At 36.6% G+C, this 14,276-nt stretch overlaps 1 protein-coding gene across 1 annotated transcript in view; it reads right to left on the bottom strand.

Annotated features, from left to right (window-relative positions):
- The window catches only part of DNAH11 (dynein axonemal heavy chain 11), a 363,375-nt gene that overhangs the window by 144,820 nt on the left and 204,279 nt on the right, over positions 1–14,276 (bottom strand). Inside the window, exons 53-54 of the mRNA XM_057504579.1 lie at positions 6,360–6,483; positions 5,787–5,929 (exon numbers count right to left, since the gene is read on the bottom strand). Coding sequence (XP_057360562.1) covers positions 5,787–5,929; positions 6,360–6,483 — 267 coding nt within the window. The remainder of the gene's footprint in view (positions 1–5,786; positions 5,930–6,359; positions 6,484–14,276) is intronic.

Genomic DNA, 14,276 nt, shown 5'->3' with positions numbered 1-14,276 from the left:
GGACCCTCTCTGTGATACGCAGTCTAGTGCACCTTTCTCCCAGCCAGCCCCACCTGGCTTGAAAACTGGCAAACACTACCCTGTTGTTAGGCCAGACAGAGGGAAGCCTGATCTACAGCAACTATAAATGCAAAGCATAGAGGCTTAGACCTGTGTGCTCGGCCCACTGGTTCTGGCAGTGGAGGCAGGCATAGCAGCCGGGAAGCAGAAAATAGCTCTTTCCTCCCCCCAGACACCAAACCACTGTGACCCCAGACATTGCTTCAGAGGCTGAGCAGCTCCAGAGAGTAGAGCTTCTGAGCACTAGAGGGTGCCATATACAAATATGAAATGCCAAAGAAACCTGGTTCAAAGTAAAATTATGAATACAACACCTTAGAAATACTCAAATGAAATCGACCTCATGAATCTTTCTGAAAGGGGTTTCAAAATAAAAATCATTAACATGCTCATAGAGGTACAGAAAAATACTCAAGAACTCAGGAATGAATTCCAGTTGGAGATCCAATCATTGAAGAGCACAATGGAGGGTATTAAAAGGAGATTAGATATGGTGGAGGACCAATAAATGGAACAGAAATTAGAGAAGAGGAATACAAAGAAGCTGAGGCACAGAGAGAAAAAAGGATCTCTTAGAATGAAAGAATATTGAGAGAACTGTGTGACCAATCCAAACAGAGCAATATTCGCATTATACAGGTACCAGAAGAAGAAGAAGAGAGAAAAAGGGACAGAAAGTGTCTTTAAGGAGGTAATTGCTAAAAACTTCCCCAATCTGGGGAAGGATATAGTCTCTCAGGCCATGGAGGTGCACAGATCTCCCAACACAAGGGACCCAAGGAAGACAACACCAAGACATGTAGTAATTAAAATGGCAAAGATCAAGGATAAGGAAAGACTATTAAAAGCAGCCAGAGAGAGAAATAAGATCACATACACAGGAAAGCCCATCAGGCTATCATCAGACTTCTCAGCAGAAACCTTACAGGCCAGAAGGCAGTGGCATGATGTATTTCATGGAATGAAGCAGAAGGGCCTGGAATCAAGAATACTTTATCTGGCAAGATTATCATTTAAATTTGAAGGACAGATTAAACAATTTTCAGATAAGCAAAAGCTGAGAGAATTTACCTCCCATGAACCATCTCTACAGTGTATTTTGGAGGGACTGCTATAGATGGAAGTGTTCCTAAGGTTTAATAGCTGTTACCAGAGATAATAAAACCACAATAAAGAAAGTAGAACAGTTAATAACTAAGCAAATGCAAAATTAAATAAACTATCCCCAAATCAATCAAGGGACAGACAAAGAGCACAGAATATGATACCTAATAAGTAAAGAATGGAGGAGGAAGAAAAAGGAGGAAAAAAAGAACCCTTAGGTGGTGTTTGTAATAGCATATTAAATGAATTAAGTTAGACTCTTAAATAGCAAGGAAGTTAACCTTGAACCTTTGGTAACCACGAATCTAAAGCCTGCAATGGCAATAAGTACATACCTATCGATAATCAACCTAAATGTAAATGGACTGAATGCACCAATCAAAAGACATAGAGTCACTGAATGGATAAAAAACAAGACCCATCTATATGCTGCCTACAAGAGACTCAGTTTAAACCCAAAGACATACACAGACTAAAAGTGAAGGGATGGAAAAAGGTATTTCATGCAACTAATAGGGAGAAAAAAGCAGGAGTTGCAGTACTTGTCAGACAAAATAGACTTCAAAACAAAGAAAGTCACAAGAGACAAAGAAGGACATTACATAATGATTAAGAGGTCAATCAAAGAAGAATACATGACCATTATAAATATCTATGCGCCCAACACAGGAACACCTACATATGGGAAACAAATACTGAAGGGGAAATGAATGCAACACATTCATTTTAGGAGATTTCAACACTCCACTCACTCTGAAGTACAGATCAACCAGACAGAAAATAAGTAAGGACACAGAGGCACAGAACAGCACGTTAGAACAGTTAGTCCTAACGGACATCTACAGAAATCTACACCCCAAAGCAGCAGAATACACATTCTTCTCAACTGCACATGGAACATTTTCAAGAATAGATGATATACTAGAGCACAAAAAGAGCCTCGGTCAATTCAAAAAGATTGAAATTGTACCAGCCAGTTTCTCAGACCACAAAGGTATGAAACTAGAAATAAATTACACAAAGAAAATGAAAAATCCCACAAACACATGGAGGCTTCACAACATGCTCCTAAATAACCAATGGGTCAATGACCAAATAAAAACAGAAATCAAGCAATATATGGAGACAAATGACAACAATGATGCAACACCACAAAATCTGTGTGATGCAGTGAAGGCTGTGCTAAGAGGAAAGTATACTGCAATACAGGCCTAACTCAGGAAAGAAGAACAATCCCACATGAGCAGTCTAAATTCACAATTAACGAAACTAGACAAAGAAGAACAAATGAGGCCCAAAGTCAGTAGATGGAGAGACATAATAAAGATTAGAGCAGAAATAAATAAAATCAAGAAGAATAAAACAATAGAAAGAATCAATGAAAGCAAGAGCTGGTTCTTCGAGGAAATAAACAAAATAGATAAACCCCTAGCCAGACTTATCAAGAAAAAAAGAGAGTCTACACACATAAACAGAATCAGAAACGAGAAAGGAAAAATCACGATGGTCACCACAGAAATACAAAGAATTATTAGAGAATACTATGAAAAATTACATGCCAACAAACTGGATAACCTAGAAGAAATGGACAACTTTCTAGAAAAATATAACCTTCCAAGGCTGACCCAGAAAGAAACAGAAAATCTAAACAGACCAATTACCAGCAATGAAACTGAATTGATAATAAAAAAACTACGTAAGAACAAAACCCCTGGACCAGATAGCTTCACCGCTGAATTTTATCAAACATTTAATGAAGAACTAATACCCATCCTCCTTAAAGTTTTCCAAAGAGTAGAAGAAGAGGGAATACTTCCAAACTCATTCTGTGAGGCCAGCATCACTCTAATACCAAAACCAGGCAAAGACATCACAAAAAAAAGAAAATTACAGACCAATATCCCTAATGAACATAGAGGCAAAAATACTCAACAAACTATTAGCAAACCAAATTCAAAAATACATCAAAAAGATCATCCATCATGATTAAGTGGGATTTATTCCAGGGATGCAAGCATGTTAGGGTATTTGAAAATCTATCAACATTATCCACCACATCAAGAAAAATAAGAACAAAAATCACATGATCATCTCCATACATGTTGAAAAAGCATTCGACAAAATTCAACATCCATTCATGACAAAAACTCTCAGCAAAATGGGTATAGAGAACAAGTACCTCAACATAATAAAGGCCATATATGACAAACCCACAACCACATTATACTTAACAGTGAGAAGCTGAAAGCTTTTCCTTTAAGATCGGGAACAGGACAAGGATGCCCACTCTCTCCATTTCTATTCAACACAGTACTGGAGGTCTTAGCCACGGCAGTCAGAAAACACAAAGAAATAAAAGGCATCCCGATTGGCAAGGAAGAAGTTAAACTGTCCCTGTTTTCAGATGTCATGATATTGTACATAAAAAAACCTAAAGAATCCACTCCAAAACTACTAAATCTAATATCTGAATTCAGCAACATTGCAGATTACAAAATTAATACACAGAAATCTGTTGCATTCTTATACACTAATGATGAACTAACAGAAAGAGAAATCAGGAAAATGATTCCATTCACAGTTGCATCAAAAAGAATAAAATACCTAGGAATAAACCTAACCAAGGAAGTGAAAGACCTATACTCTGAAAACTACAAGACACTCATGAGAGAAATTAAAGAAGATACCAATAAATGGAAACACATTCCTTGTTCATGGATAGGAAGAATTAATATTGTCAAAATAGCCATCCTGCCTGAAGTAATCTACAGATTTAATACAATTCCTATCAAAATACCAACATCATTCTTCAATGAACTAGAGCAAATCATTCTAAGATTCATATGGAACCACAAAAGACCCCAAATAGCCAAAGCAATCCTGTAAAGGGAGAATAAGGCTGGGGGCATTAATTATTCTCCCCCATTTCAATCTCTACTACAAAGCCACAGTAATCAAGACAATTTGGTACTGGCACAAGAACAGAACCATAGACCAATGGAACAGACTAGAGAGCCCTGATATAAACCCAACCATATATGGTCAATTAATATATGATAAAGGAGCCATGGACATACAATGGGGAAATGACAGCCTCTTCAACAACTGTTGTTGGAAAAACTGGACAGTTTCGTGCAAGAGAATGAAATTAGATTACTGTTTAACCCCATACACAAATTAAACTTGAAATGAATCAAAGACCTGAATGTAAGTCATGAAACCATAAAACTCTTAGAAGACAACAAAGGTAAAATCTCCTCAATATAAGCATGAGCAACTTCTTCCTGAATGCATTTCCTCAAGCCAGGGAAACAAAAGCAAAAATGAACACATCAAACTAAAAAGTTTCTGTATGGCAAAGGACACTATTAATCGAATGAAAATGCATCCTACAGTATGGGAGAATATATTTGTAAATGACATATCCGACAAGGGTTTAACATCCAATATATATAAAGAACTCACATGTCTCAACACCGAAAAAGCAAATAAACCGATTAAAAAATGGGCTGAGAATCTGAACAGACATTTCTCCAAAGAAGAAATTCAGATGGCCAACAGGCACATAAAAAGATGCTTCACATCGCTAATTATCAGAGAAATGCAAATTAAAACCACAATGAGGTATCACCTCACACCAGTTAGGATGGCCAACATTGAAAAGATAGGAACAACAAATGCTGGCAAGTATGCGGAGAAAGGGTAATCCTCCTACACTGCTGGTGGGAATGTAAGCTAGTTCAACCACTGTGAAAAGCAATACAGAGGTTCCTCAAAAAACTAAAAAAAGGAATACCGTTTGACCCAGGAATCCCACTCGTGGAATTTATCCAAAGAATACAACTTCTCAGACTCAAAAAGACATATGCACTCCTATGTTTATTGTAGTACTGCTTACAACAGCCAAGATATGGAAGCAACCTAAGTGTCCATCAGTAGATGAATGGATAAAGAAGAGGTGGTACATACAAACAATGCAATACTATTCAGCCATAAGAAACAAACAAATCCTGCCATTTGCAACTACATGGATGGAGCTGGGGGATATTATGCTCAGTGAAATAAGCCAGGCAGAGAAAGACAAGTGCCAAATGATTTCCCTCATTTGTGGAGTATGACAACGAAGCAAAACTGAAGGAACAAAATAGCAGCAGACACACAGACTCCAAGAAGAGAGTAGTGGTTACCAAAGGGGAGGGGGTTGAGGGAGGGTGGGTGGGGAGGGAGGGAGAAGGGGATTGAGGGATATTATGTTTAGTACACATGGTGTGGGGGGTCATGGAGAAAACAGTGTAGCATAGAAAAGGCAAACAGTGAATCTGTGGCATCTTACTACACTGATGGACAGTGACTGCATTGGGGTATGGGTGGGGACTGGATAACATGGGTAAATGTAGTAACCACATTGTTTTTTCATGCTAAACCTTCATGAGAGTGTATATCAATAATACCTTAATAAAAAAATTTTTTAATTGCAAACTTCCTCTCAAATGAATGACTGGATGTCCTTACACAATGAATGACTGCAATTCAAACTCATGATACGAACCCTGAAGTAGAACCATATCGTACTTCCAAAACCAGGTTTTGAGTAATAGGTGAGTAAAGCAAGTGTCTCCTACTTTGAGGTGCAGTCGCACTCTGGCCAGAAAGAATCTCCAACAATTTTCTCTGGAGTCCACCATGTCCAGTCCACGAACTTCATTACGAATTCCAGAAATTATCTTGTCTGCATCTTCATCACTGAACAGATCTGGAATTTCTCCTGCTCCAAAAGGAATGAGTACAATTACTGAAAGACTGCCACAATTTAAATTTAGGTATGATTTTTTAATGCTTGAAATGCTGCATAATACAAAGTTCAGCTTAAATGATAAAGACTTTGAAACAAGAAATGCCATTTTTCCTTTTTTTTTTCATTTACAAGACACATAACACATTGAAGACAAGCTATGATGAACACACCCAACTAAATTCTTACACGTAGGAATAACATTTACTTCACTGGAAGCCCTTCCAAGGCACTGCACATCCATAAGCTGAGAAAGCAGTGCACCTTAAATTAGTTAGGTTTCTCCCCAAACACTGGCCCAGCAAACATCTCAAAGACAAATTATCTCTCTTTAAAGTTCACTGAAACTACAGATAATTTGTCATCGGGGAAGATCTTTCAAGAAATGTGTTGGTTTAATCACCTGACACCAGCAAGTCATTAATCAGCACAAGAAAGCTCTCATCTAGAACCTGGGCATCTGTCAGCAGGAACACAGTGGGCATGTTCTTGGCTCCAGTTCTGATGTACAAATTGGCAAGATCTTCCTGCAAGGAAAGGAGGCCATCACTCATGTTTTGATAAAATGCTGAGGCAACATTGGGAGTATATGTGCAAGTGCTGGGAAGAACTGAGTAACTATAATGTGAGAGCTGCATGCTGTACTTTCCCTCTGCTTACGAATTCTTTCCTTTCAGTAACCCTGTGATAGAGGCAAATGGCATGACATCATCTCCATTTCTGGCATATTAATGATGAGCATCATGTTTGTGGCTTAATGGAGCATAGGGATGAAACAGGCTGTTGATGAACAACTTCCTCCTAATAGAGTGAAAATGAATTCAGTAACACCTTTGTCAAATAGCACAATAAAAGGCAGTTTCTGCTCATTTCAATAATTGTCTATTTTGTTGAAAACAGTTTTTGTTTGGTTATTTATTTAGTTTTGTTTAGCAATACTGAAAGCATGTGATTTGATTTTTTTGATTTAAAATAACACTTGCTACAAACTCTAAGAACTATCTTAAAGGTACTGTTGTGATTAATTAGCAAAATTTTAAAAATACATGAGAGAGAGGTGGTCCAAGGTGGCAACACTGGAAGATCTGAACCTACCTCCCCTCATGGACACCCCAAATCCACAGCTACATATGGAATAATTCCTGCTGAAAAAGAACTGAAAACCAGCTGAAAATTCCCTCCACAATAAGAGATAAAAGGACCACATCAAGATGGGTAGAAGAGGCAGAGATGGAGTCTGTTCCTAAAGAGTGAGGGTTTGTGCCTCACATTAGACATTCAAACCCTTGGGACCTGCACTGGGAAGTGAGGTAACCAAAATGTCTGGCTTTGGAAATCAATGGGCTTACATTCAGGGACGTGGTAGAATGTGAGATCAGAGATAGTTCTTTCTTGCATACAGACTCAATTGCCCTGGGACCCAAGGCAAAGGCAGCAGTTTGAGAGGGGACTAGATAATGTGTGAAGCAGATTCAGTTGCTAATCTAAAAGTATCTGCCAAAATGGCAGGAATCAGTTGGGGCTTTGGCATGGAGGTGCTAGCAAGTGCCATGTTTGCCCTTTCCCTCTACCTTGCTATAGGTGGGCAAGCATTGACACAACCTCAATAAAGCCATGGGCATGCCCAATCCTCAGCACTCTTTTCCTGCCTTGCTAAAGCCATGGATGTGCCCTACAGACAGCTCTCTCCCACAGCTTCACCACAGCTAGCGAGTGAGCACAGTCTAAACAGAGGGTGCCCCCGATAGCCCAGCCCTGGTGGCCAGGGAGGCTTGCATCTCTGCACTCCATGGGACTATAACAATGGGAACAGCAGTTCTAGGAAGGCTACTACACCAGGCAGCAGAATGAAATACACTGCCAGTCTGCCGGTGAAAAGGTTCAACTATTTCTTCTGGACCTGCAACCCGAGAGGCAGATTTGCCATATATCTAGAAGCTACAGAGGCACTCTCAGAGAATGTAGCCGGGAGATACCATTTTTGAGCCCTGTCTTGGCTCTCTACAGCTTGCTACTACCTCCCAGAACTCAAACCCTCATCTGAAGCCTTGACTTTTAAAACTGTCACTCAGAAGACACCTCCAGATCTCCTGGTCTGGAGGTTGGCAGGGTTTACAATTGCAGTCCCGTAGGACTATATGTATTTGCATACTAAAGCTTCTGCCCAGGGATCTGACTTCCAATGGGTGCTGACTGAGATCTCTCCCTTTGGAACACTGGCAAATCTTAGCACACCCTCAATAACTGGGACCTATCAAGAATAAAGTAGGCTACTTAGATAATCTCAAAGGTCTGAGAAGAAAAAGTTGGAGAAAAAAATTCTTCTCCCCATTCTTTCAAAACTGAGAGAGGTACCTGTTTCATCTAATACATAGAAACAAACAGAGTCAAACAAAATGAGGAAACAGAGGAATATGTTCCAATTGAAAGAACAACAAAAACCTCAAAAAGACCTTAAAGAAATGGAGAAAAATAATCTACCTGATAAAGAATTCAAAGCAATGTTCATAAAGATGCTCACTGAACTTGGAAGAAAAATAGTTAAATATAGTGAGAATTTCAACAGAGATAGAATGTATAAGTACCAAACAAGCCACAGAGCTGAAAAATACAATCACTGAACTAAAAAATATGCTAGAGGAGTTCAACAGCTGACTAGAGGGAGAAGAAGAACAGATCAGTGAACTGGAAGACAAGGCAGTGGAACTCACCCAAACAGAGCAGCAAAAAGAAAACAAGAATTTTAAAAAATGAAGACAGTTCAAGGGAACCTATGGAATAACATCAAGCAGAATAACACTGGCATTACAGAGATGCCAGAAGGAGAAGAGAGAGAGAGAAAAAGGAGTAGAAAACTTATTGGAAGAAATAATGGCTGCAAAGTTACCTAACATGAATGAGAGAAAGAACACATCTAGGTCCAGGAAGCACAGGGAGTTCCAAATCAGTTGAAAACAAAGAAATCCACACTAAGACACATTATAATAAAATATCAAAAATTAAAGATAAAGAGAGAATCTTACAAGCAGCAAGAGAAAAACAACTCATTATGTACAAGGGAACCCCCAGAAGACTATCAGCTGATTTTTGGGCAAAAAACTTTGCAGGCTAGAAAGGAGTGGCATGATACATTCAAAGTGCTAGAAAGAAAAGCCTTTCAAACAAGAGTACTCTATCCAGCAAGGCCATCATTCAGGTTTGAATGAAAGATAAGGAGTTTTCCAGGTAAGCAAAAGCTAAAGGAGTTCATCACCAATTATCTGGCCTAATAAAAAATTAAAGGGGCTTATTTAATGTGAAAAGAAAAGGCACTAAATAATAACAAGAAAACATATGAAAATAAGAATCACACTGATAAAGACAAATGTATAGTAAAGGAGTGGAATAGCCACTTGAAAAGCTAGCATGAAAGTTAAAAGACAAAAATAGTAAAAATTAACTAGATTACAATAATTAGTTAAGGGATATAAAAAATGTAAAGAATGACATCAAAACATAAAATATGGGGGGAGCAAAACATGTTTTTTTTTTTAGGATGCATTCAAATTCAAGTTGCTATTAACTTAAAATAGACTGTAACATATATACATTGTTTTATGTGAATCTAATGATAACCAAAAAGCAAAAACTTATAGTAGATATACAAAAGATAATGAGAAAGGAATCTAAACACTAAAGAAAGGCATCAAGCTACAAGGGAAGAATATCAAAGGATCAGGGAGGAACAGACTAACTACAAAAACAGCCAGAAGACAATAAAATGGCATTAAGTGAACACCTATAAAAAATTACTTTAACTATAAATGGACTAAATTCTCCAATCAAAAGACAGAGTGGCTGAATTGATAAAAAAAAAAAAAACAGGAGTCATCTATATGTTGCCTAAAAGTCTGAGACTCACTTCAGATCTAAGAGCACACACAGATGGAAAGGATGGAAAAAGATATTCCACTCAAACGGAAATGAAAAGACAATTGGTTTAGCTATACTCATATCAGACAAAATAGGCTTTAAAACAAAGACTGTAACAGAAGATAAAGAAGGGCATTATATAATGATAAAGGGGTCAATCCAAGAAGATGTTATAACATTTGTAAATACTTATGCATCCAACATAGATTACCTAATTAGAGGTAATAGGTACTTAACCAACATAGATTACCTAATCCAATGTTAGAACACTTAAAGATTTAAAGCAAATATTAACAGACATAAAGGGAAAAATTGACAGCAATATAGTAATACTATGGGACTTTAATACTCTATTACATCAATGGATCAATCAATAAGGGAACATTGACCTTAAACAATATATTAAATCAGATGAACTTGATATATATAGGACATTCCATCCCAAAGCAACAGAATACACATTCTTCTCAAGTGCACATAGATAATTCTTTGGGCTGAATAACATTTTAGGTCACAAAACTAGTCTCAGTAAATTAAAAAAACTGAAATAATATTACAAACAATGGTATGAAACTAGAAACAATTACAAGAAGAAAACTGGAAAAGCTATAAGATCATTATAAGAGAGAGGTTCATAAGACAGGCCTACCTGAGGAGTCAAGAAAAATTTCAAACAATCTAACTACAGCTAAAGAAACTAGAAAAAGAAGAACAAAGGAAGCCCAAAGTTAGTAGAAATAACAGAGATCAGAATGGAAATAAATGAAATAGAGACTAAAACAACAATAGAAAAGATCAATGAAACTAAGAGTGGGTTCTTCATATAAACAAAATTGATGACCATTTAACTAGACTCACCAAAAATTAAAGAGAGAAGGCTCAAATAAAATCAGAAATAAAAGAATCATAACTGACACAACAGAAATACAAAGGGTCATAAGAGACTCCAATGAGCAATTATATATCAACAAATTGGACAATCTAGAAGAAATGGATAAATTCCTAGAACATATAATCCTCCAAGAATGAATCATGAAGAAACAGAAAATCTGAATAGACCAATTACTAGTAAGGAGACTGAATCAGTAATGAAAAACCTCCCCACAAACAAAAGTCTGTAACTAAATGGCTTCATTGGTGAATTCTACCAAACATTCAAAGAGTTAATAAACATCCTTCTCAAACTCTCCCAAGAAAGAGAGGAGGGAATGCTTTCAAGTTCATTTTACAAGGCCAGAATTGCCCTGATACCAAAGCCAAACAAAGATGCCACAAGAAGAGAAAATTATAGGCCAATATCCCTGATGATCACAGATGTAAAAATCCTCAACAAAATATTAGAAAAACAAATTTAGCAGTACACAAGGATCACACACCATGACCAAGTGAGATTTATTCCAGAGATGCAAGGATAGTTCAACATCAACAAATCAATTGATGTGATATGCCACATTAACATAATGAAAGATAAAAATCATATGCTGATCTCAATAGATGTAGAAAAATCATGTTACAAAATTCAACATCCATTTATGATGAAAACTTTCAACAAAATGGGTATTTAAGGAATTTACCTCAACATGATAAAAGCCATATATGATATGCCCACAGCTCACATCATACTTAATTGCAAAGAGCTGAAAGTTTTCTTTCTAAGATCAGGAACATGACAAGGATTCCTGCTCTCACTTTTATTCAACATAGTAGTGAGAGTCCTAGTCACTGCAATTAGGCAAGAAAAATAAATAAAAGGCATGCAAATGAAAAGAAAGAAGTAAAACTGTCACTGTTTGCAGATAACGTGATACTATATACAGAAAATCCCAAATACTCCACCAAAATAGTGTGAGAATATATGAATTCAGTAAAGTTGCAGGATATAAAAACAATATACACATATCAGTTGCATTTCTATACACTAATAACAAACTATGAGAAACAGAAATAAGAAAACAATCCCATTTATAATTGCATAAAAAAGAATACCTATGAATAAATATAACCAAGGAGTTGAAAGACCTATACACTGAAAACTATAATACATTGATGAAAAAAATTGAAGAAGACACAAATAAGTGGAAAGATATTTCATGTTCATGGATTGGAAGAATTAGTATTATTAAAATGTTCATACTATCCAAAGCAATCTATAGATACAATACATTCAAAATTGTATTGGCATTTTTCATGGAACCAGAATTTTAAAATGTGTGTGGAATCACAAAAGACTTCAAATAGCTAAAGCAGTGTAGAGAAAGGAAAAGCCAGAGGTAGCATGCTCCCTTCCTTTCAAACTATAGTACAAAGCTATAGTAACCAAAACAGTATTGGCATAAAAACAGACACAGTGATCAATGGATAAGAACAGAGAACCTAGAAAGAAACCTGTGCATATATGGTCAATTAATTTATGACAAAAGAGTCAAGAATCTACAATGGAGAAAAGACAATCTCTTAAATAAATGGTGTTGGGACAATTGGACAGCCACATGTGAAAGAATGAAACTAGACTACTACCTTACACTCTACAGGAATTAACTCACTGGTATAAAGGCTTGAATGTAAGACTCCTAGAAGACACATAGGGGTAAATTTGACATTGGTCTTGGCATTGAGTTTTTGGATCTGACTCCAAAAGCAAAAATAAACAAATGAGATTATATCAAACTAAAAGCTTCTTCTCAGCAAGGGAAACTACCTAGCAAAATGAAAGGACAACTGGCAGATTGAGAGAAAATATTTACAAGTAATATGCCCAATAAGGGGTAAATAACCAAAATATATAAAGAACTTAAACATCTCAATAGCAAACAAAGAAATACAAATTAAAAATGGCAGAGGATCTAAAGAGACATTTTTCCAAACAAGACATACAAATGACCAAAGGCACATGAAAACATGTTCAGCATCACCAATTATTAGAGAAATCCAAATCAAAACCACAATGCAGTAACACTTCACACTTTTTAGAATGGCTATTATCAAAAAGGCAAGAAGTAGGTGTTGGAGAAGATGTGGAAAAAAGTGAACTCCTGCGCACTGTTTGGTAGGAATATAAATTGGTGCAGCCACTATGGAAAACAAGATGGAGTTTCCTCAAAAAATTAAAAATAGAAATACCATATGATCAAGCTATTCCACTTCTGGGTATTTATCCAATGAAAATGAAAACACTAACTCAAAAAGAAATATGTATCTGTACCCCTGTTTCATTGCAGTAGTATTTACAATAGCTAAGATAGAGAAACAACCAAGTGTCCCTGATTGGGGATAAAAAAGATGTGATATGTGATAAACACACACACACACACACACACACACACACACACACACACACAGGAATACAACTCAGCCATAAAAATGAAGGAAATCTGGCCATTTGCAGTAATATGCACAGACCTTCAGGGTATTATGTTAAGTGAAATAAGACAGAAAGAAAGACAATACCATATGATTTCACTTATATGTACGTGGAATCTAAAAACTAAACAAATGAACAAACAAAACAGAACCATACTCACAGATACAAACAACAGATTGATGGCTATCGGAAGGGTAAAGGGGTTGGGGAACTGGAGAAATGGGTGATGGGCGTCGAATGTATGGTAACAGATGGAAACTAGACTTACTGTGGTAATCACCCTGTAGGATATACAAACATTGAATTAATACGTACATCTGAACTGTCATATACCAATTATATCTCAATTTTTTAGAAGGTGAAATATATAGTTATAATATAACAGAGCAGGTTCCACTCCTAGGTAATATATCTAAGAGAAATGGAAACACATATCCAACCAGAAACTTGCATACACATGTTCATAGCAGCATTATTCATAAAAGCCAAGAAGTGAAAACAACCCAAATGCCCATCAACTGATAAATGAATAAGCAATATGTGATATATCATACAATTAAAAATGAGTCAGCCATAAAAACGCTGAAGTACTGATGCATGCACAACATGCTTGACCCTTGGAAGCATTATGGTAAGTGAAAGAAGCCAGACATAAAAGGTAACGTATTGTATGATTCTATTTATATGCAATGTCTGGAATAGGCAAATCCACAGAGACATCAAGTAGATTAATAGTGGCCTGGGGATGAGGGGTGGGAATGGGAATGATTGCAAATGGGCACAAAATTCTTTTCTGGAGCCATGGAAATGTACTAAAATTAGATTGGCATGACAGTTGCACAATAATATAAACTTAGTAAAAATCATTGAAAAAAATGAAAAAATAAACACATGAAGAGTTTCTAGAATGTATTCTCATTGCATTTTACTTTCATATCTTATCCTCACTTCTTATCTGAAGTGGAAGAAATCTATTTGCACTTGTAAAGGCAGTTATCTTTTTTTTAATTCCATCATACAGGAATACTAATAGTGTTGAGTTTCAGG

The sequence above is a fragment of the Manis pentadactyla genome, chromosome 7, assembly GCF_030020395.1.
Source record: "Manis pentadactyla isolate mManPen7 chromosome 7, mManPen7.hap1, whole genome shotgun sequence".
NCBI lineage: Eukaryota > Metazoa > Chordata > Mammalia > Pholidota > Manidae > Manis > Manis pentadactyla.
The sequence above is the reverse complement of the archived record's forward strand: the minus strand, read 5'-3'. Positions and strand labels throughout refer to the sequence as shown.